Source organism: Zeus faber (genome assembly GCF_960531495.2).
Source record: "Zeus faber genome assembly, chromosome: 1".
NCBI classification, from domain to species: Eukaryota; Metazoa; Chordata; class Actinopteri; order Zeiformes; family Zeidae; genus Zeus; species Zeus faber.
In genome coordinates this window covers 43648931-43673409 of record NC_137193.1, presented here as the reverse complement: position 1 = coordinate 43673409, position 24479 = coordinate 43648931, and the positions used below count along the sequence as shown (strand labels likewise).

At 42.1% G+C, this 24479-nt stretch overlaps 1 protein-coding gene across 1 annotated transcript in view; it reads left to right on the top strand.

Moving 5' to 3' along the window:
- arhgef18b (rho/rac guanine nucleotide exchange factor (GEF) 18b) overlaps nt 1-20730 on the top strand; it is a gene marked incomplete at its 5' end in the record, with an annotated part of 42805 nt that extends 22075 nt beyond the window's left edge. The window contains 18 exons of the mRNA XM_079996562.1: nt 2835-2975; nt 3162-3412; nt 5937-6062; nt 6228-6345; nt 6798-7052; nt 7218-7294; nt 7567-7745; nt 7963-8036; nt 8538-8723; nt 9090-9236; nt 9549-9667; nt 10631-10702; nt 10981-11028; nt 11317-11598; nt 12202-12351; nt 17945-18302; nt 19232-19375; nt 20391-20730. Of these exons, the coding sequence (XP_079852688.1) occupies nt 2835-2975; nt 3162-3412; nt 5937-6062; nt 6228-6345; nt 6798-7052; nt 7218-7294; nt 7567-7745; nt 7963-8036; nt 8538-8723; nt 9090-9236; nt 9549-9667; nt 10631-10702; nt 10981-11028; nt 11317-11598; nt 12202-12351; nt 17945-18302; nt 19232-19375; nt 20391-20698 (3035 nt within the window). The 3' untranslated portion in view covers nt 20699-20730. The remainder of the gene's footprint in view (nt 1-2834; nt 2976-3161; nt 3413-5936; nt 6063-6227; nt 6346-6797; nt 7053-7217; nt 7295-7566; nt 7746-7962; nt 8037-8537; nt 8724-9089; nt 9237-9548; nt 9668-10630; nt 10703-10980; nt 11029-11316; nt 11599-12201; nt 12352-17944; nt 18303-19231; nt 19376-20390) is intronic.
- Nucleotides 20731-24479: the final 3749 nt, after the last annotated feature.

The following is a 24479-nucleotide window of genomic DNA, read 5'->3' as shown; positions in this document are numbered from 1 at the left end:
TTGAACTGGACATTTCCATGGTAGTTATATGTTGGGTCCTACTCAAACTCAGTGAGAGTGACAGGTTGAATTATACTGAAACTTGGTGACAGTCCCATATTCTATTTTATTGGAGCTCAGTGACAGTTTCATGGTCTATTATTGTTCCATAGTGAATAATGAACAATAATAAACAGTGTCAAAATCAACAATCTCATTATTGTAGTAACTGGAGATTGCAGCGGTAGTACGTATGTGCAGCTGCCCTATCATGTGACAGTGACCAGGTCATGCAATGTATTTATCATTGACTGAAAAAAATCTGAAAAAGGAATCGGCCAAGAAAATTGCAATCGGTGCATCTCTAGTTGGTCAACATGTTCGGTAACTTTACGAGATGCTGCATTTTAAGGGGTATAGCTAACGATATGAATTTGTTTACTGTATGTAGTTACCCGTGGTAGCTTGCATGCGATGTGATTAGCCTCGTTATGAGACGGCTACGGGGTGAATAACTGATGGAGTCATTTAGCTGCAGTAACTCAAACGCCACGGAGACTCCCTGGTACACTATTGTGGTACTGAAAATATTTTCCCAAGGTTGGCAGGTCTGTGAATCTTTTGAACGGCTCAAAATACTAGCGAATAACCGACCAAATTTGATCGATATCACAGATGCAGTCAAATGCATTTCACACAGAAATATGTCCAACCCAGCTCAAAGTATCTGGATCACAACAATGACAGAAGCTACAAACACAGTTAAGGTGTCGTTTAAACTGGTATCTCATAAGGATCTCGTGGTTTAAATTTTATCCAAATGGATTCCATGTGTAAAGCAGATATTAGTGAAAAACTGAACAACTTTGATCCCAAATATTCAGCTGGTCTTGCTAAATTGACACGTCACTATTCGTTAACAAAATAAGCAAGATGAGAATTAGAGTAAGACGCTTTACGATGTCATCATACTATTTACTATAAAAAGTCAACAATAAAATTACGTAAATTTGACAGCTATCGTACATCTACGTGAATAGGTCATAATTGACATATACACACAACCTCAGCTACTATCACATGGGACTCCAGATGTACATACAAGGTAAGTTATAATAATAAAAATATTTTGTTTAAATTTAAAAAAGAAACAACTTTTTATTAATAAACGTTATGTATAAACATTTTCCTACACCTAAACTTAAACTTTAATGAAAAGGCAGAACGTTTTTGTAGTATTTGTAGTATATACAAATACTTGTATAATAATTCTAATGGCAAATTAATGTTAAAGTTCCATTAATCTTGTCTGCATTTCAATATAGACAAGTAATCTATTTAACTGAATTTTCCAATCGTAGATTATTAACAGAAAAAATACAATAAAGCCGTAATTACAACTAACATATATTTTTGTATAAAGAAATTAAGAATTACTGTCAAATAATAATGTTGCATCTTCATTAACCATTTCTGGTAGTACATGTACAATTATTAACTACATATCCTGTTGTGCAATCATTTATTCACATCGATTTTGAAATTTAGAACTGACCTATCATACAACACTTCTGATCACTGTTATGTCACATTAGAACTTATGCTCATTTGCTTGAGGTCTTGTCCAAAAATCGAATAACATTGGCGTTACATTGAGAACAGTCACTTTGTGTCTGTTTGTGTCTTTGTGTCTGTTGAAATCAATCCACATACAGAGAAGATATGAAAAACCAACCAAATTCCAAACCGCTCAATATTACAGAGACGAGCCAATGCATTTCACACCGAAATATGTCCAACCCAGCTAAAACTATCTGGAAGACATACTTCAGCAGAACCTACAAACACGGTTGAGGAGTCATTTAAAGCGTACGTCACAAGGATCTTGGTGTTTAAATTTCATCCCATTCTATCCACATATGGAGCAGATATTAGTGAAAGACGGAACAACTTTGACCCAAAATATTCAGTTGGTCTTGGCTGACTGACATGTCACACGTCTCTTTCAAAATATGTACAAGATAAGATTAACAGTAAGACGCTTTATTACGTCATCATATTATTAACTATAAATGTACAGATTCCGATTGAGAATGTCAGTTGGACCATGTCCAGAGTGCAGCATGGGCGCACTCTGGACATCGACGTACCAAGCTATCGATTTACATGTATATTTATATAGCTTCTTATCTGGTAGATGTCAGTAAATAAGTTTGATTGATATTCTAAATCCAGGCTCTTCATTACTTTGCCGGATTCATGAAAAATACAATAAAAAGTAGTCCTTAAAAATTTGTCACCACATCCACTCGAAACCACTGAAATGTGGGACTGAGTGATGCGTTCAAGATCCAGGGAGGCGTTGGAAAAATAAAAGCCATGTGATGGTAATTACTCACAGAAATACAACAACATTTTTTGTATTTCATGGAGACGTAACTTACTGAAAATGTAATCCAACAAAAACACCCGACACGTCACCAAACGGCCACCCGTCACTGAGAGTGCAGCTCTATTTCCACAGACAACACAACGAGTTATAACAATGAGAATTTCTGGTTTATAGACAAACATGGATGGTTATTTTAAGACAGGAGCGTTGCGCTTTATAGACCGCGTAATGGTTGCTCCGCGAGACGAGCAACCAGGAGACTGATGCAACCTTCAATGTAAACTCTGAAAATCATGCTGTGTTTCAGAGAACCCGGAAAACTGTTATATGTACCAAACACGACTAAACTGGAACCTGTGTATCGCTGCCTGCAGCTATATTTATTATTATTATTATTATTATTATTATTATAATAACAATACTTTTTTATAATTATTATTGATGCCTTTGCCCCTTTCTTCAGATGCTCACTATGCAGCAGTTCGGGCAGACCTTGAGTCAGACGCCCAGGACTTGGAGGCAGAGTCCTGGAGTCTGGCTGTCGACCAGCAGTACGTCAAGAAACACTCTAAAGAAATGGTGAAGAGACAAGATGTGATATACGGTCAGTCTGATGTATTTCTAAGACCATTCCTGTGCTATTGAAATATATGTATTAAGAGTAAATTTATTGGTGGAATTGGTAAGGCTGACTTTAATGTAATGGGCCGGTGATATATCGAATTTCTTACTGGCCCAAAAACCTGAATGTGGGAAAATATAACTGAGCGTTTTGCGGCTTCTCACACAGAGCTGATGCAGACGGAAATGCACCATGTGCGCACCCTGAAGATCATGCTGCGCGTCTACGTCCGAGAGCTGAGGGAGAATCTCCAGATGGACGCGGCCAAGCTGGACTGTCTGTTTCCCCGCCTGGACAACCTTCTGGAGCTCCACACTAATTTCCTGTCGCGCCTCAAAGAACGAAGACGAGAAAACCTCCTCTCACCCGGTCACAGGAACTACTCCATCAACAAACTGGCTGACATCCTGATCACACAGGTAGAAAACGATGTGTACATACATACATACGGTACAGTGGGCCCACCGTTTGGTATGTATCATGGTCTTTGGGCCTCGGTAACAATTTTTGTGTGTGTGTGTGTGTGTGTGTGTGTGTGTGTGTGTGTGTGTGTGTGTGTGTGTGTGTGTGTGTGTGTGTGTGTGTGTGTGTGTGTGTGTGTGTGTGTGTGTGTGTGTGTGTGTGTGTGTGTGTGTGTGTGTGCGCATATATAAAATATAAACATAGAGTTCATTTTCACGTATCAGCTTCGACGTTTGGCAGTCATATATCATCAACTCATATATTGGCGATCACTGCCGAGAGAGGGAGGGAGAGAGAGAAGGAGAGAGAGAGAGAGAGACTCTCTCTAGGTCTCTGGTACAATGTAGGCTCATATAAAACACATTTAAATTGATTGCACTCTTTACAAAAACATTTATACGTTGTTTATCTAATGTTTCTATTAAAGGCTCACGTGGCCACACACAGTTGAAAAAATTAAATAAAATAGACCTCTCGCACAAATATAGAGAAATGCCGTGCGGATCCCTCACAGCTGATGTGGCCAGTGGAGCTCCTACGGTCGATTCCGCGCCCATACACTGCGCCAATGCGTCCGGTTGACTTCTACCGTGATACCCTAAGCGTAAGGATCTGAGTGACTTTGACAAGGGCCAAATTGTGACGACTATGTGACTGGGTCAGAGCATCTCCAAATGGGTAGGTTTTGTGGGGTGTTCCTGGTATGCAGTTCTTAGTACCTACCAAAAGTGGTCCAAGGAAGGACAACCGGTGAACTGGTGTCTGGGTCATGGGCGCCCATGGGCTCATTGATGCAGTTGGGGAGCGAAGGCTTGCCTGTCTGGTCCGATCCCACAGAAAAACTACTCTAACACAAATTGCTGAAAAAGTTAATGCTGGTTATTAGGCTTGGGCAGATTTACAATTAAATTGTCTATCGGCGATCGACTCTGTCAATTGCGATTGATATTGATGACAGACGTTTTGGGTTGTTTTCTTTTTAACTTTTTTTTTTTTTTTTTTTTTTTATCCGCCAGGAAAAATGAGAGCTTTGAAACGATTTAAGTGCAATTTTCTGTATTCTGAAACTGGAGAGAGAGGGAGAGAGGGGGCGAAGGCTCTCCCCCTCTCTGCTCAGAGCCGTTGTTTAACCACTAGCGATGAGGTCTCGCTTTCCCTCTAAAGGAGGGAGCAAGGAGACTTTGAGGGGCAGGGGCTCAAACAAAAAGAAAAGGTACATGGAACCCCAGCTCCGGTTCTAGGCATTTTGCCACTCTGGGAAAACAGAGCAGCACAACGGGGCCACTGGGCACACATCGCAGGTGCACTGAGGTTCATGAGGTGTTCCTCATGAATATATCTTGTCCAGACAATCCACTACCTCGATACCCATTAACACTTAAAAAACAAAGATTATATTCTTGTGATTATAATAAAGCAATATATTATATAATCTAATAGAGAAAGATTTCCATTTATTTTGTTTCCGTAGTTTCTTACTTGTATGGAAAATGAAAAATATAAGCTTAACTCAGAGAATTGGAGTGGACTTTTTTTTTTTTTCTTTTGTTTCTCCTCCACACAGCAGTGTGTGCCGCCCCATTTTTTATTTTTTTTATCTATTCATTTTCGTTTGTTTCCTGCATGTATGAAACAACATTTTTAGACACAACAGAGTTGTGAGTCCCGCTCTGTCTGTTACAAAAAAAACTGTGCGACCACACTGTTGGGACAATTCACGTCTCCCCCTTGCTTTCGGCTGCTTTGGGACTTAATTAAGGAAGAACTGGATGTTTTTGTGTAAATACTTTACTTGTAAATAATAAATACTGTACTTCTGGAACAGGGAGACCGCATTTGCCACATTACATTACATTCTATATGCGTGCGAACCCCACCACGTGCACATGTGCGGCCCCGATAAGATTGGAATTTTGCTCCGCCAAGCCTACTGGCTACGATAGTAAGGTGTCAGGACACATAGTGCATTGCAGCTTGCTACGTATGGGGCCGCGTAGCCTCAGACTGGTAATGAGATTCAGAGTGCCCAAGCTGAATAGGGTTGCAGGAACGAAATTCAAATTAGAATTTGAATATTTAAAAAAAAAAAATCACTATTCCAATGCTGAAATTGCCGGCGTCGGCGGAAACACACAAGCGCACTTACGACCGGAATGTCCAGTAATTTCCCAGATGTGTTGATGAAAGTGGGAAATACACTCGACCATCACCAACGGAATGTCCTCTAGTGCAGATTCCAAACAACTCCTAGACCTAGAGCTTCTCTCTCTCTCTCTCTCTCTCTCTCTCTCTCTCTCTCTCTGTCTCTGTCTCTGTCTCTCTCTCTCTCTCTCTCTCTCTCTCTCTCTCTCTGTCTCTCTGTGTGTGTGTATATACACAGTTTATTTATATGTGTGTATATATACATAGTTTATTTATATATAACAGAGCACTGAACCTCCTGGGTGTTGGACCTGCCTGACAATCGTCTTTTCTCTGTAGTTCTCAGGTGAGATAGGAGAGAAGATGAAGGAAAGCTACGGCGATTTCTGCAGCCGCCACACCGAGGCTGTCGGCTTTTACAAAGAACAGCTGCAGAACAACAAGAAGTTTCACAACCTTGTGCGGGTGAGACTCTTTGGCTTCCTTATTTTTCACAGACAGAATTGTCTCGGCCTCGTCCACTTAAGAGCTCCTTCACTTGAAATTCTGTGAACGGCACAGTTGGTCATTTGGGAAAAGTGCACGTTCTTAACCAAATCTCTTTCCTTTTATTTAATACATCTATTTCAGAAAATCAACAACCTGTCTATTGTGCGGCGGTTAGGAGTGACTGAATGCATATTGCTGGTGACGCAGCGCATCACCAAGTACCCAGTACTGGTGGAGCGTATTCTACACAACACTGAAGGTATTGCACACCTCGGTTTTCCAAATTTAACAAGAGCATTTCTATCTATTCCATGTGTTGCTTAGCTCTATGTATACTAGATAACTCATTATCTCTAAAGGAGACTTACTGCATGTTTTTTCATGGAATTGAACCACAGTATTATTAATTTATTGAAAATTCAATTTCAACAACTTTAAAATTATACAGTTGAAGTTGTGTTACTTATTTAGATTGTCATTGAGAGCATCACAAAGCAATGTTACTTTTTCCAAAGTCATTTAAATCTTATCATTTTACCTTGCCATATATGATTAATTAATTATTTTCATTTAAAATGTGCAGCTAGATAATACATAAAATATTGTTAAAAAGTATTGTGATTGATATCAGAAAGTTGAACCAGAGAAAGTTAAACAAGACATGGAGTTCAAGTCCTGATTATCTAATGTTGTTTAATGTTCAATCTGCAGCAGGAACAGAGGAGCACGAGGAGTTTGCCCGGGCCCTGGCTCTGATCAAAAACACCATCGTCCAGGTGGACGCGCTGGTCAACCTGCGCGAGAAGGCTCTGCGGCTCAAAGACATACACAACAAGATGGAGCCCAAGGCACTGGGCAAAATCAAAGATGGCCGGGAGTTCCGCAGAGAGGACTTGGATCAGGGCAGGCGGAAGCTGCTGCATGAGGGAACGGTCAACTGGAAAGCTGCTTCTGGGAGGCTGAAAGGTACCAGGGGTGCTAGCAATGTGCTTTTGACATGTGTTCTCTATGGTTTGCTGTTTTTCAGCCCAGGCCTTTCAACATTTTTTTTTTTTCCTGTTTTCACAGCCATCAGTTTTTAAGTACATTCTGCAGTCTTAATAATGTCACCTCTAATTTCCATCCTACCAGATATTCTCGCAGTGCTGCTCTCGGATGTGTTACTCCTGCTGCAAGAGAAAGACCAGAGATATGTATTTGCTACGGTGGTGAGTAGACACTTCTTCTTTACATCTGTCGATAAACTGAAACAATGAACTCAGACTCTGCCAAGTAGGATTCAGTAGGTAAAGATGGTGAAGTATCTAACCTTCTGAATCTTTCCTCAATTTTTCCAATATGAGAAATAAGGAGATATCTTGTCACTCAGTATGTCTATACATCTATCTCTGTTTGTCTGTTTCTCTCTCACTACCTCTTATTTCTGTCTTGAGAACAGGTACACATCTAATTCTCTCTCTCTCTCTCTCTCTCTCTCTAGGACAACAAGCCATCAGTGATTTCCCTGCAGAAACTGATTGTGAGAGAGGTGGCCCACGAGGAGAAGGCCATGTTCCTCATCTGCACCTCCTCCAATGAGCCTGAGATGTACGAGATCCACACCACCTCCAAGGAGGAGCGCAACGCCTGGATGACCCACATCCGCCAGACCGCAGAGAGGTAACAGTGAGGAGATTCTTGGTTATTTAGTAATCCAATACAACACTCTTAAAGGACCACACCAGTGTGAAGTTGAGCTTTTGCCCGTTTACTGGTCAGCGCATACATTTTATATTACACCTGACCATTTTCCTGATATCTCACATTTTTATTACAGTTGTGAAATTATGAAATAAAGCTTAAAGAGTTAAAGAGCTTTTGACAATCTTTCCCACAGCTGTCCACATACAGAGGAGAGATTGGTCAGTGGAGAGGAAGAGGCCCGAGTCGCCAGATTTAAAGAGTTTCAAGGTAAAATCAACAGACCATTGCACAGTGAGCATCAATATTGCCCTATAGAACTGTTAGTGTTGCCACTAGGGGGCGCCAACGCACAATGGCATTTATAATGTTTACTTTGCCCTTTTATTTCCCTTACTATGTCACCTCGTTATCCCTTAAGTTCTTAAATCTCTTCAACCAGGCACCCATTATATTGCTTTCCTTAACATTCGGATCACAGTGTTAATAAAGATCAGTGGTTATTACAAGAAATTTGCTCTGTTGAGAATATACAATAATGATCAGAGTTTCACTGTTATTTCCAAATTATACAGTTATGGAAGTTTAGACTAAATCATATCTAACAATAAAAATTGTATCAAATAGTGTCCGTGACTTAATACATATTAAATTGGGTGCCCTTGATATTAAATGGGTTAAGAATCACTGATCTAGATCGATGCAGTCTCACCAGAAGTGGGATTGTGACATTATTTTCTCCATGTCCTATTTCTTTGTCCCCAATTGCAGAGCGTCTGAGCCAGAAGGACTCTGTGATCATCCAGGCTTTGACGGAGAAGCTGCAGTTGTTTGCGGACATGGCCGAATCTGTGACTGGCCTGGAAGATCCGGCCTCTCGCTCCCGACTGCTGCTGCGAGGAGATGCCTCCGACCTCCAGCAGGGGGAGACGCTGCTCAAAGGAGCCATCACTGAAGGTACAACCCTCCAGGACACTCACTCACATTTGCCAAAATCTGAGAGGATATCTAGTCTTGTATCACAATATTGATATTAAATTGATATATCTTCCAGCCCTGTGTGTGTATAATATGATTGGACAACATAGCTAAAATATCATGATATTTTTCTTATCTTTTACACTGAAATCTGAAAGTATCTGAATGTATTTGGATTTTCAGAACACAATTCACGGTCTCTAATAATTGCGTGTGTCGGCTGAAGCTTCATGTATGGTTGTGGTGTGTGCAGTGACCATTAAAGATGAGCTAAGCTTGTCCCCGTTTTATTCTGAGCATCTGTACAGTATTATAACGTCTGTTCCTTACTTTGTTCCACCCAAGTGGAGAACCTCCAGAACCTGCTGCAGTCAGGGGTGAGGGAGGAGGCTCCAGCCTCCCGGTCTGAGGAGGAAGGCAGCTCTGGGCCTCTGCCCAGGAGAGCAGACACCTTTGGGGGTTACGACAGCAGCCACTCCGCCCTCAACACGAGTGAGTCCAGTTTCGGTCCAAAATCGAACTGCCTCTAATTTTAATTTGTCCAGGCCGGGCGTTTTGTAGGCCCAACTAATCTTTAAATAATAAGAATAAAGGGGATGTTATTGAAAGAGAATATTTGTCCTTGGATTTGGTTTATTTATTTGGGATTTTGTCTTATTTATTGTTTTATTAGTTTAAGAATCATTTGCGAGTTATTTGTTTAGTTAGTAAGCCACTATCCAAAACTCTGTGTGTGTGTGTGTGTGTGTGTGTGTGTGTGTGTGTGTGTGTGTGTGTGTGTGTGTGTGTGTGTGCGTGTGCCAGATGGCAGCATGAAGAAGAATAACTTTTCTGGTGAGGCTCGGAGCCGAGACAGGAGCCAGAGAGCCAGCTCCGACCCTCAACTTAAAGACATCTTTGGGAGTCATGTCCTGGGGCAGATGGTGGGGATCAATACACGCAGTTTATATAAACACACATACACATGCCCTGTGAGCCAGAACAGACCAAGTCACCTTGAAAGTTTCCATGCCCCTGTGTTTGTCTGTGTCTCTGCCCTTGCTCTCTTGGGCAAAACTGTATTTGTCAATAATACCAGCAGACATGAGTTGGGGTTGGACAATATATCAATAAAATATCTATGTCACGATAAGAGACGAGATATTGTCTGGGATTTTGGTTATCATAATATTGTGACTGTTTAAAGGGTGCATTACGTTAATATCATTTTCTGAACTTTATAGACTGTTCTAATCAATACATCTACCTACTTGGTCATAATATACTCTCATATATAATAATCATTGGTTCTCAAATAATTATTCTGTATGAATATCTTGACAAAGCAATCATAGTCATCTTCAAAATATTACCAAATTATTGTAATTGGAATATTTGTCAAAAAATATTGTGATACTGGATTTTGTCAATATCACCCCGCCCAAATTAATTGTTTCAACATTCGTCCAATACTGATCCTTTAGTATCTCCAGGCAAACAGCAGCGCAAGCAGAACGCCCTTTCCTCTGAGGATTCACACCCTTTGTACAAGGGATAAGCAAGATTTGACCCAACTCATCTTGTGTAGAATTGTGCTTCCAAACCATTTCCGACTCACGGCCATGGTCCACTTGAAAATCCCCCCCAAAAATTGCGGCCTGCATCCAACCACAAGTAACACGGGAAAAAGCCGTCCTGTGATGCGTCAATTTCTCGCTCTGTTTAATCCATTGAAAAGTGTCCTAAACTATTTTGAAGATTATTATGGGAATTATTAGAGAATTTATTGATGGTCCTGCAGCCTACCAGTTGAAAATGTCCTCACTGCACAATTCAGTGCTCAGAATCTTAGGCTGTTGATTGTAACTTACTTTGCTTCTGATTGTGATTATGCTGCTGCCACTCAGGTTGACGAGAGTTGCTGCTCACCCTCCGCCAGCTGGAACCGCATCTGGTCCAACTCTTTCCCAGAGGCCGAGGTTAGCGACTGGCTCCCTCATTTATCTTTATCTCATATAGATGTGTCACATATGTGTAGTGTAGCTTGCACAGTTGTAAGAAATCTTCTGCCTAATTTAGATTTTTTTTTTTTTCCTGATTTAGATTATATTATTTTTGATTATTCTCCCTACTTTGTCTCACACAGTCTTGGGAGTCTCTAGGGTTTGTTGTTTTATCATTTCACTTCTTGTGACTGCATGTGACGAATAAATGATCTTGAATGTAGTTGTTTGTTGATGGTTGTCTCTTCCTCCAGTTTTTTGACAGAGTACTGATGCTCTCCCAGAGGCTCTACAGCCTTCAGGTAAGACCACACCCATGTGGTGGCTTCATGGGCATTATGTACTGTTGAATATATTTGGGGAGTCTAATACATGGATAAATATTGGTAAAGCGCCTTATAATTGCAGAGGTTTCACCTACCTTTTTATACAAGTACAATATTCTTTGTGGTTATACTCTATACATGTTATAAACTTGTATTTTTGTGTGCTTGGATCCCTGACTGTCCTGTGATGTGTACAGACTACTGTCTCGCCTCTCTGTGCCAACTGGCTTTTAAGATCTATTCCTTCTCCACCTCCACCTTCAGGCCATCATATCCCAGCAGGACAGCCACATCGAGCTCCAGCGGGCCTCGCTCACGGAGCGGGCCTTGCTGCCGGGCCGCCTCCGGGGAAACGTGCTGCTTGAGCAGGAGAAGCAGCGCGCCCTGGCCCTGCAGAGGGAGGAGCTTGCCAGCTTCCACAAGCTGCAGTCGCAGCACCGGCTGGAGCAGCAGCGCTGGGAGAGGGAGCGGGAGAAGCACAAGCAGCAGGTGGAGACCACGGAGGCCCGGCTCCAGCAGAGAGAGGAGGAGTGCAAGCGGCTGGAGGTGAGCGCTCCACCTTCTACTCCCAGCTTCCCCACACGAATAGCATATGAAAGCTTGTAGAGTGTGGGATCCCCAGCGGTGCTTCAAGACGGTGTAGGCGGTCCCCGGCAAAAGAAAGAGGCCCAAGAAACCCTAAGAAAATTCCTACTTGTTGAAATGGCTCCTGCCCTGGCAAAGGGTATAAATAAGCCATGTAAATAAAATAGCACTTAATCAAAGGGGGAAATTCAGGAAAATTGAAAATAACCACACCTCTGGTGGTTACGAATGATTCCAACCAGTATCTCCTCATCATAATATAGGCTGTGAGTAGTGACTTATGACAGTCTTTTACATTACATTTAGCAGACGCTTTTATCCAAAGCGACTTACAATTGTTCAATCACCGACAGACGCAGCCATCAGGAGCACTTAGGGGTTAAGTGTCTTGCTCAAGGACACTACAGCATGCTAGCAGGAGGAGCCTGGGATCAAACCAGCAACCTTTAGATCACTAGACCACCAGCTCTACCGCCTGAGCTACCATCCCCATAATATCTAGAATTTTAATTATTACTATGATTTAATATCCAAACGTCCACATCTTTGCCTCCTTTCCCTTAGGAGCGTCTGGCAGAGGAGAGGGAGGAGTTGGAGAGGCAGAGGGAGACCTATCAGCAGGACCTGGAGCGCCTGAGGGAGTCCACCAGGACTGTAGAGAGAGAGAAGGAACGCCTGGAACACCAGAAGAAGATCAAGAGGAAGACCATCGAGGTGGGACACAGGCTTGAGTTCACGTAGTCTTCGCTACAGTTAAAAAAACAAAAAAACAATACTGATTACTATCCAGATCCTAGTCTGTAAAACACCGGATGGTAACCTGAGTAAAAATTCATTTCATTGCTCAGGGTTTCCTTAAAATAACTATTTCAAGCATATTTACATCCGTGGAGAATTAGAAGTTAATACTTTAGCTTACTTCCATTCTGAGAGCAGAAATCGACTTCAAAATCCAATTAATGCTTTTGGAACTGTGGGCTGCATATTGAACACCGAAATTATCTCTGAGGATGAAAGGGGGGAAAAAAGAAACGAGACAGACGACAGTGGGAAGGGGGAGAGATGATGAAGAGAAAGACGCCTTTTCCCATCTCTCTTTCTCTTCTTTCCGTTTCTCTGCTCTGGTTCTTTTCCTCATTCCTTCCCCCGGGCATGAAGCATGAATCCACCCTTACCTTGTTTCAACTCCCACACTCTGTTTATAGATGTGCATCACAGATAAACACACACACACACACACACACACCTAAATACTGTTATAATGGCTCACCACAGAAACCACCTACACTGTGAGCTCTCTTTCTCTTCCTCCTCAGCCCTCTCTCACTTTGCCTCCATCTCTCGATCTGTCAGTACAATGTGGGCCTTTGTTTGTGTGTTTCATGGGAAGAACCTGAAGAAAGCTCTTCTGTAATTTCACGCCGTGTGTTTATAGATCTGTCAAGTGGCTACAGGGAAGTTAGCAAAAATCACTCCTTCATTGTTTGGACGCGCCTCTTATAACAAATAGAGCCTTTTCCAGGGCTAGAAGGGAGGAGGAAGAAAAGGAGAAGCAGAAGGAGGAACTCTGTAGCTTGGGAAGTTCCATCGTTTTATGCAGCAAACCAGTATCTCTTGTCAGATGTTCTGTCTTATGTCCGACTAGGTGTATCGATTTTGTGATGTAATTCAGGGATGACTCAACGGTCTTGAATTGTTTCTGTGTGCTTTTAACAAATGTCCTCATCTGTTTCTCATGAAGCTTCTACCAGACCTTTGACCACGTCATGTAATTCAGGACGACACAAAACAATTTTTTTAATGCCGTGCCCAGTTCGCTCTGGATCAGTGAATCACAATGCGGGACACACAAATAAATGTCTGACATGAATTACTGCCTTGCCCTGTGGCCAATCATCTCATTACGGCTTCAGGCCTTTTGCCTCGAGCATTTGTAGTACCTACAACATTCCACAGAGGTTTCTGGAAAACCACAAACTGTGGCCTTAGACATTTGTGAGCTATGACCTGATTTTTGAGTAATGCACCAACTCAAGTAATCACAGGGAGAGTAATGAGGTGGGAGATGGTGAATCAGATTAGCCTGGTGTTTTTTCTTCAGCTGGTCAGGATCCTGACTACAAAAAATAACCTAAACTGTTAATATGTGTGAGGCTGTCTGAGAAGGCTGTGCGTAGCCTTACCCTCAATTCACACCAAGAGCGCCACATAAGCGGCGTGTCACGCATTTGTCGGTTCACACAGTCCTTCATTCTGTCTATGACGCGCTAACGAAAGCAGCACTTTCCACACTTTGTCACTGAAACTACAAAATTGTTGAACGTATCAAACGTTAATTGGTAAGTGAATCTTTGCTTTTTTTTTTTTTTTTTTTTTTTTTACAACACTTTTGCTTTTCATTTCATTCGCATTAGGAGTCTCTCTGTTTCTTAACGTTGTTGGATTAGTTTGAGTTTAGCGTTCCTTGTTTATATTTCACACAGCGGTTTCTGGCTTGAATACAACACATTCTATCACTGGAATCCATAATGAAAGAGAAGCCAGGCATCGCAGCATCGGGTTCATTCCATTAACCAGAGGAGGAGGATGCAAGGAGATTTTCACAATGTATATAGGTGTATTTATTGAGCTGTTTGTTTCCGTAATTAAGTGTTTTCTGATAATTTATTGTTATCAGTTATTTGTAGTTTGATTTATTAAATGAAGAATAACTATGCAAAATGGATATATTCTTGTACATTTGATTTTATATATATATATATATATATATATATATATATATATATATATATATATATATATATATATATATATATATATATATATATATATATATTAATAGCTAGTGGCGATCCTCAGTTTGATTCTTTAATCCGGGATATTGATGTAAAAATAAATTCTTCAATATTGCGCAGCTGAAGTGTATATCTGTCTGTAAGTATATTTCCATTTAGTGGAACGCTGCAGTGTTGTTGCTCCCACGGGATTTTCTAAACTGATTTTACGGTGTATTTGGAAATGATTGTTTCCACCCTCCTGTGTTTAACGATACTGTGGCCTTTTCATCAGCGCTGACTTGAGGATGTGCTCCAGGCTTCAGGCCAGCCTGATATCAACAGACATTTAATCACCCTCACCTGTCATTGTGGCTCATCAGCCAACCCATAGAGCAATGATTAGACCCCATCAACAAAGTCACGGCAGTATGGGAGTTAAGTGTGTGGGCAGGAGATGTACCGGTTGGGGCTTGTCTGACTTCAAACAAACCTGTCTGCTGTGTGCTTGCTCAACTGTTGATGGTTCAGCACTGTGACCGCAGCAGGAACCACACACCCCTCTGTGGGAGTGCGAGCTTGTTGAGCCATTGGGTCATTGCAAGGCATATTAGAAGGCATCAGCCAGCCTCTTTGCAAATAAACTTTTTGGCCGAGGGCTCTTCTGTTTTCTCTCTGAACAGGTTAAGGCTTTGGTTGTGATTGCTCTTTGATTGTAAATGTCAAGTCATAAAGCATGTGCAGAATAGAGGTTGGATTGGGATAAATTTGAAAAGGTTAGAATACAGTTTTTGCTGCACTCAAGAGCAGGAATCAATGAAAATACACACGTTTAACTTGTGCAATAATGTCGATTGTGGCAAATATGGCCCTGTGGAAATATTGAGACGTATAAAGTAATTATGAAACCTCTCACTACACCGGCAGTACTGTGGACGTGAACTTGTTTCAACATCTAACTCAAACTCCTACTTAATGGCCAGTTCAGAGTTTGGGTGACAACACGATGATGATGAAGGGCAGTGCTGAGACATGGCAAAAGCGTGCAAGGGTCAAAAAATACCTTAAAAGCTCAAACAATGTTCAGTTTCTGTCCCATCAGCTGGTGATCTCTACCTCTCTCAACCCTGAAAACACATGCACACACACACACACACACACACACACACACACACACACACACACACACACACACACACACCCTCCATACTTGTGACCCACTTCCTGTTATCAGCCAGTTGAAGGTGTTATATGGAGTCGGAGCAGCATACATGTACTGTCCATTGGAAAAGCTATTTCTTACCTTCAAGTTATACAGTACACTGTGTTAATTAGTCAATTACTACTTGTTTCAAAGCTTCCCTCAATTAGTAGTAATAATACAGATTATAAAGAATGCACTTGCAACTTTTGCAACTTGTGCATAATTTCCGGGTGCGTTGCAATGTCATTTCACTACATATATGTATGCTCATATGCATATGTATGTGACAAATAAATACCTTGAATCTTGCATACTTGTTAGCGGTTTGAGAGTGAATTAAAAAAAAAATAATAATAATATTAAGTATATGTGAGTTGAAATACTTAGTTTAGGCTCTAAGATCTACATGCACTGAACTGGGAGTATCCAGGCGGTTTTTAGAATGAGAGGAACCTGGCTGTATAATTAACAACCCCAAGTCTGTCATTAATGGATGCTTCTGGAAAGCTGCCAGCACTAATTGTTTACATGCCGTGAGGCTCTTTTTGCTGCTGGCTTTCGCACAGTTTACTGGCCTTGAAACCTGCTGTTAATACTGCTTAATGCCCTCAACACCTCAAGCTGGGAACAATGGAACATCTGTGTTCCAAGTTGACAGTAAGAGAGAGACGGGGGCGAAATTGTTGGAAAGAGGGAGAAGAGGCAAGTATGCAAATGTTTTCCATCTCGGGGCCCCTCATGCCTTGCCACCGCAACTGGGGAAGCCCCACACACACACACACACACACACACACACACACACACACACACACACACACACACACACACGCAGTCACAGCTGGATGTATCTGGTCAGCCATTCGTCCCCTGTGGTGGAATAGCGTCATCATGTGTTTTCCATCTCTAAAGAATCATCAATCAAAACGCAGGTAGACCTTGAGCTAAAAACATCTCTCATCAGGCCAAGCTTTAACCTCAGCTTTAACTGAAAGTCTCCGAATCCAAATGATTCCAGCAATTCAAATGTCTGCTTAATAATAATAATAATAATAATAATAATAATAATAATAATAATGTCTGTGTAGCTGTAACACTATACGTGGTACAGCTATATTGTTTAAAAAAAATCCACAGTTCATATTGGTTTTAATGTCACTTTATAAGAAACAGCCCTTTATTGTATTTGAGTTATGCAGAGTGACTGATTTTTAGACTTTGTTTTAAGGCAAAATAACTTGTCCTCACCTAAAAATTCCTTACAAGCTTATGGCTTATTCTTATAATTATGAATAATTAACTTCACTTGTAATTGTAGACAATAAGAATGCAATCCAAAAAAAAAAAGTGTTTAGCCTTGCGCTATGTGTTTTTCTTTTCCTTCTGTTACTTTTTTTCTTTGTTGTAAAGACCGGTTTCTTGCATTAACACATTTGGTTTCTGCGTCATTATGCGCCTATGTTTCAGTGTTTTCTCTGCCTTGTGCAGCACAGTAAAAATCTGTCTAACCCAGCAGATGTGGGATTACAATACTCAAAACTCACCGCGGTGAATCATACCACTGTTGCTCTCCTGTTCACGGTCCATTTCACTGATTGGCTGATGCAGATGATCTCGACTTGAGCCTGGGATCATCTTTCCACCGAAATTGTAATTAAGTGGACAATGCAGCAGTGTCCTTAGCCACTGATGTCATGGGAGCTGTTCACTTGTTCCCCAGCTTGTCTAACAGCCCTGCCTTTTTATTTAGACGCGCCTTTATGTACACAGGCTCTGTTAAGGGATTTGTGTTTCTCATTTTCTGTGTGTGCGTGTGTGAGCGCACATTGTCCTGCAGTCTCTTGGAACACACCAAGGTTTGCACCAAACTCTGTGCTCAGCAGAAAGAGTAGCATGTGTTTCTGATTCTCCTTTTATCCCATAAATACCAGCTCTTCAACAGATTGTGTTTCCTTAATAGCACAGTGGCCCACAGACGATTTATGGCGTGTGTATGTGTGTGCAGCGTGCACGTATGCCTGCGTGTCTCCTCTGTGCTTAGCTAAGGCTCTCTTCAGAAGTCGTCGAGGTCTCTTCAAAGAGGAGCTCTCTTACATACACGCATGCAGCATGCATACTCTGCATCTAAAATCCCAAAACGCCGCCACAGACATGCATAGCCATCATCTGAACTTCTGATGCTAAATTTGAAGTGATGATCTTTGGACCAGTTCAAAGTGATCCAAGTCTTCAAACGACCACAGCAACTCCCTGACATCTAACAGAAGAATTTCATCTTGTCCTCCGTCCGTCTCCCTCGCCATCACCCCTTCCCTCCGTCCTCCACCCCCAGGTGGCTCCTCTCTCAGGCAGCTTGAACGGGGAACTCCTGATGTCCTCCGGCAGCGGCCTCTCCACCTCCACCAGCGTCTCCGACCTGCCGCTGCCCCCGAAGCCCATGGTGCGCGCCAGCCTTTCGGTGGCTCCAGCCGACTACTTGGAGCGGCCAGAGGTGGCGCTGCGACGCGAGGTGGGCAGCGCCACCCTGCCCACCAAGACAGAGGTCCCGCTCCACCTCTTCAGCACCACCAACCAGCAGCACAAGGCAGTGGGGGTGCAGCAGCAGATCCCCACCAAACTCGCGGCGCTCAGCCGTGGCAAAGAGAAGACGGGCCGGAGCATGAAGGCCTCACATCGCAGCGACAGCACCGGTAAGGAAGCGTTGTTTTCCCCAAAATAATTTGTATATCCAATAGGATGGTGGAGGGCTGGTACCCTGACTTTGATATTGGTTTCTACCAGAAATACTGAGTGTAAGATCTATTTTTGGTTTAAAATTAAAATGCCTTCTTCCTAGTTCAAACAAAATAGCCTTTTCACAAAAAGAAAGTGATACTTACTCTACAGACCATTATAGTTTATTCTTTGCTCACTGTCGCTGAAGTGGTTAATTGCTTAGAAATCTAAATTTGACATTTAATGACTCAGAATTCTCAATACTTCCTAATATTTATGCATTTTACTCAATACCATGAAAGTATTGAATTGAAATACCCAGTGGAACCCTCAGTAGACTGCGTGGGGGGGGGGAAAATGGTGACTTTGGCTGAAATGTCACAGTTTTCTATCGCCATTTGTTGTGTGATTCACTCAAAAATCCTTAATGCTTCACACTGAATTGAAAGCGAGTCTTCATGAAGCAAGAGGAGGCAGAAGGATTTTTAATGGTTTCAGCTTGTACACACTTTGCCTGGTGTACGTTGCTTTCTTTCTTAATTTCTTTTTAGAGACCACCAAATAACAAATTGGGCCTTTCAGGGGACTCGCTCTTCTATTCACTGTCACTGATTGTGAATTAGACTGTGTGGAATTGTGGGTCATGACCTGGTCAGTGTGAGTGAAGCAGCTCATCAGAACCACAGTAGCTCCTGTTAACTGGCGGATAAATCAAATAACAGCCTGAGGGAGACATGGCTGCTGTCGTCTAGTCAGACAATCTAATTTTACACTTTCATACCACCCCCCCCCCCCCACACACACACACACACACACACACACACACACACACACACACACACACGCTTTGTCTCTCCCACTTTCCATACATCTCTCTGTCGCCACCCCTCCATCCCTCTCCCAGCCTCTCTGGACATGAAGCAGATGCTGCCATTGAAGCTCTCGGCCCGGGAGGACAGCTCCCAGAAGGCCAAGCGCTCCATCAGCCCCCACCAGCAGCTCCAACTGTCTGCCCCTCCCACGGCTCTCTCCCACCTCCACCACACAGGTACCACAGATGTGCACATGCATGTCGCCGTATCTGGGCTCTTGCATGCTTTTACCATTTGTCACCCGTCTACCTTTTTTATTTTGAAAATGATGTAAGAGACGTAAACACACATGCACATGCATGCTTCCACCTGGGCAAGGCTCCCTCCACCCAAAATACATTCGGCTGTAAAGCTCTGTGCCCGGCCTCGCCCTGCGCCAACACTCTGTGCCACATGCTTACTGCTGACACAGTGTTCATCATAATTACCACTCAATAAATAAGTCTTATGTAGCTTAATTTACTGCTCTGTGAGTACTAGTCACTCTGCCAGCGAGCACTGGACAAAAAATAATTTCATATTGTTTATTGTTTTTCCTTGGTATCGTATCGTCATGAAATTTAGATTATTAAAGTTTTATTTTGGGATTAAAAAAGTAATAATATTAATGGGAGTAAGAATGTATGCCCTAGAGCTTCTGAAATATTTAAGAGAGTTAGTGCTTTATATTACCATATAGCTTGTTGTGTGTTTGATTCTGTAACGTGGCATTTTGATGATATAAGCAAATAATTGTGAAGAATGATACCGATCGGCCACAACATTAAAACCACTGACAGGTGAAGTGAATAACATTGATCATCTCGTTCCAACGGGAGGGATATATCAGGCAGCAAGTGAACAGTCAGTTCTTGAAGTTGATGTGTTGGAAGCAGGAAAAATGGGCAAGCGTAAGTGTCTAAGTATCTCCAAATAGACAGGTCATGTGAGGTGTTCCCGGTATGCAGTGGTTAGTACCTACCAAAAGGGGAAGGTACTGGTAGGTATCGCCTAATCTTTATAATAGTTGTTGTTGTTGTTATTATATCAGAAGAAATGTACACTATGCACAGGATATGTGTACATATATTTTATTTATAATTATTATTTTATTTTAATTTTTTTACTTGCCCTAATTTCTGTTGCTGCTGCATCGCCTGAATTTCCTCGAGATCAAAGTGCTTGACGTGCTTCTGCTTTCCATCTTCACAGATCTGATCGGTCCCCTGGACAGCGGGGGACCTGAAGGGGGTCTCTCCTCCTCCTTCCCTCTCAATGTGCAGAAGCCCCCCATGCCCCCCGGCCAGCCCCCCGCTCAGAGCCAGAACCCCCTGCTCTCCCCGGGCCTCGGCTCCCCCCACTTCCAGTCGCAGAGCGTGAACCCTGCCACCCCCCCGCCGCTGTCCCAGCCCCCGCCCCAGCTCCCCCACGTGCACGGGCTGAGCCACAGCCACAGCATGCCCCCGCCCTACCGCATCGCCAGCGAGGACCTCAACAAGGAGGACGTCATCTTCTTTTAGGCGTCCATGTGGATCTTATCTAAGGACTGTAGCGCCGGACGCTTCGCTGGACTGAGGGTCTCGGACCAGTTCTTGAGAGTTTTAATTTGATGGAAAGTGTGTTTGGGCTAAGAAAGCTATCCTGAATCTCCTGAGTGGGTCACGAGCATCTGAGGGTCATCAATGGGCACCTTGGCCTTAAAATATCTGTGTATTGTAATTGTTCTCTGTAGGATTTGAAGGAATAGACAGAGCTTTGCAAGCTTGTATAGAGGGAAGGAACAGAAATGAAATAAAGTCAGCCCTTATGAAGTCATGTTTGATTAATAACTTTATGAATTTACCAATTCATATTTAATCTCTTAACAGAATCAGCCCACACACATAAAAACAAAAAAGAGGGACCACTCCTCCACCTGGGCCAACCAAGCACGGGTTAACGTGATTTTTTTTATTTTATTTTTTATTTTTTTGTGTTTGGAAATGTAGACAAGCACAGGGGTGTCAAAAAAAGTTTCTTTGAAACTCACTTAAAGGGGATAAATTAAGTTCAAAGTCCTCGGCCCGGAGAGCATGAAGAAGGGACTGTGATTTTAAGATCGGTCGTGATAGAAGAACCCTTCCGGCTAGAGGCCTGGACGGGACCACGTGCACACGCTAGGATCTGCTTCTTATGGATCAGGAACCTTGGGAAAAGGGGGAAGAAATAACGGAGATGAAGAAATGTTGCTTTTGCACAGTACCATTCCAGACACATGAGTGAATGATCTTGCTTTGATTGTTATTGAGAAAGATGGCTTTCTTTATTTTATTTTATTTTTTACTTAGTTTTGTTGGAAATTATGTAATTCTAATTACAGAGGACTCAAACACTGGATTGCAATTCAACACAGTTTACACACTGTACCCTGGCATTGATCTAAGACGTTTTAAAATATATCCTCGTGAGAGATATTCATGTTGTTTCACAATGAAGTTCCACGGCCTCAGTATTTTCACAATGCTTCAGCTTTCCAGACTCATTATGCAAATTTAATTTTAAATTAAAGAAAAGAAAATGTATCATATGTTCCAAATGTAAATCCATGTTTTGTCTCTATTATTCATATTTGGGATACAGATGCAGGTACCACCATTGATTTGATTTTTTTTGTTTTTTTGTTTTTTTTTTGTTTTCCCATTGTTTTTCCCCGCTGGATAACTATAGAGGAGTAGGAATTTGGGTACAGGGAGTATCCTGTAACAGATGGTACCCGAAATGCCTTTAAAATGAGGCTTCGTGTAGGAGAGAGGAACCATCAGATGCATTCTTTCTTTACTCAAGTTATTTTCGCCCTCGGGAGGAAAACCTCCTCGCTTGTCAGACAACGGCTCTCTGCGCGGGACTCTCTTTGAACTCACATTCTGAAAAGCGCTTTTTTTATTTTCCTGTCGTTCTCCTGTGTACAGACTAGAAAGCCACGAGGCCTGTATGGTGTAACCAGGGGAAGCATTTAAAGTTCAGTTCCAACCGTACCGTCTCCTTTCAAAGTTTCCCTGAGTGGGTCTTGGCCCAAACAGTCAGCTGAAGCTGAAGCTGGAGGCCTGAGGGAACGGTGCTCATATGAGCGTCTCATCGGCCTGTCTGTATCTCCAGAGATCTACTGTTGATACTTGTGTCAGATTTAACTGCCTTGGCCTCAGGATCTCGTCGACGCTCAATGTTTCATTAGCCGGGCCTTCAATGATGGGACTTTTCATGCGTGAGGTTTCCATCGCGATCGACAAACGTGTGTGGACGCCTCGGAAGGATTCAAGAGGGCTTTTGATTTTGGCCGTCGTTTTCTTGCTGATATCCCACTTGGGTCTGTAAATACAAAAACATTTTGTAGATATATTGAAATAATGATATGGGGGGAAAAAACCACGGTGGAGTGATATCCGACAGATTGAGATCCAGTTCCCCCTGGGTAATGGTTGTATCACTAGGTTAAAAAAAAAAAAGAAGGTTAAATAGGTGGAATCAGGCTGTGATCACTGATCTAGTGTCAGCTTCAGAAGGTCTTTTAAATTTTTTATTTTTTTTTCCTTTTTTGTAACTTTGAGTTCTTGTGTATATTCTGTACATAAATGATCTCTTGGGCACTGGCCAAGGCCGTTTGACACAAAACAAATCAAGAGAATCCGCCAAAAGTTCCTCAGTGTGCTTACATGTGTTCATATATTCTTAGATCTACACACAGATGTGTACGTCAAACGCTTTGTCTCTAGAATAGACACGACTTCACAATCAAATCTTAATGAAGTGAAACAGAAAGCTACTCGTATTTAATACTCCTTTTTTTTGGGTTCTGGTTTTTTTTTTAATTCGATGTTTATTTGGTAGCATTAATGTCAGGGTGCACTAAGATTATGTAGCAGGCAACTAAATGGTCTACTCACTTCAAAAGGTGAACCAAAGAGATGTTTGGACGAGGTGTTTTCTGTCGTGTTTTGTGAAGAACGATGGCGAAGGTGTCGTTAGATGGTCCTCCCATTGAGAATCTATTAAGACTGTTTCCAAACACAACAGTTTCTCTTTCCCAATTAGGAGCTGTTTTGGTTGTACCATATTTATTTGCATCTCCATAATCGGATCAGAAATATCGGCCTACGTGAATAAACACAATACTCTGTTATTTTGGACTAATCAGCCTTCCGTGGCCCGATTAAAGTGGCAGCGGACACCAGATAACACATTGTAATTTCTCTTCTTTTTTTTGTTGTTTTTTAAATCAGAATCTGTCAGTCTTTGTCTGGGCGGTTGTAAACAAGGTACCTGCATCTATTTTGAAGGGGGGGTCTGGGGATGTTTTGGCTGTCTGTGTGATAGAATTTGAAGCGTCTCTCTTGAGCGTGTGGAGGCGGCAGCGTTTCACCTCGCTGCAGTAGAGTCTGATGCTTCAAGTTGGAACCACTGTTTGCAAAACAATACTTGAGTCTTAAAAATGTCCTTCCACTGAACCGAACTGCTTAAATCGGCTGTGTCTTAAGTGTGTGTGTGTGTGTGTGTGTGTGTGTGTGTGTGTGTGTGTGTGTGTGTGTGTGTGTGTGTGTGTGTGTGTGTGTGTGTGTGTGTGTGAGCCAAATGCGTGCTTGCCAAACACAATGACAAATTCCCAAATTACTTCTTTGCTTTCCAGTAGTGTGTCTTGTACACACATGCATCTATATCAGACCTGTAACGTGTAAATAATCGTGATAATGTTTTGTTTTCTCGGCCAATTTACACTAGTCACTTTTGATCGTAGCATACTTGAAGGGGAGAAATGAATGTTTGTGATGCATATTATTGTCTGTGTTTTTATTTGCAGAGATTATTCACTGCAAGACATGTGGACACAAAGTGCTGCCTTAGAAAAATCAGAAGTTAGGTAATAAAAAAAAAAAAGTCTGCAAATATGTTTTTGTTATCGTCTTTTTTATTGACTATATTTCCTGTTTAAATTGCTCTTTAAGAAAAACTGAACTTTTTTGATCTCTTCACTAGAAGTGGATATATTTGAATAGCGATAAAATATTGGTATTAAAATAACCCCAAGCACCCGCTCGGCTGTTTCTGTGTCTGGTGGCAGGATCCGTCCTATCGGCCCTATGTTTAGACGTCCTAATGGCAGTGCTCGGCCAGACAAAGGCTCTATTTTCAGGTGCTGTGGTGGAGACGGATCATCCCCCAGTGTCCCTCTCGCGCTCTCTCCACATCTCGATCAGCCACTTCCTCTGGGATTGCTTTTCAAACCGGGGAGACGACACAGAAGTGGCCAGTTTCCATTGTCTGCTGTCA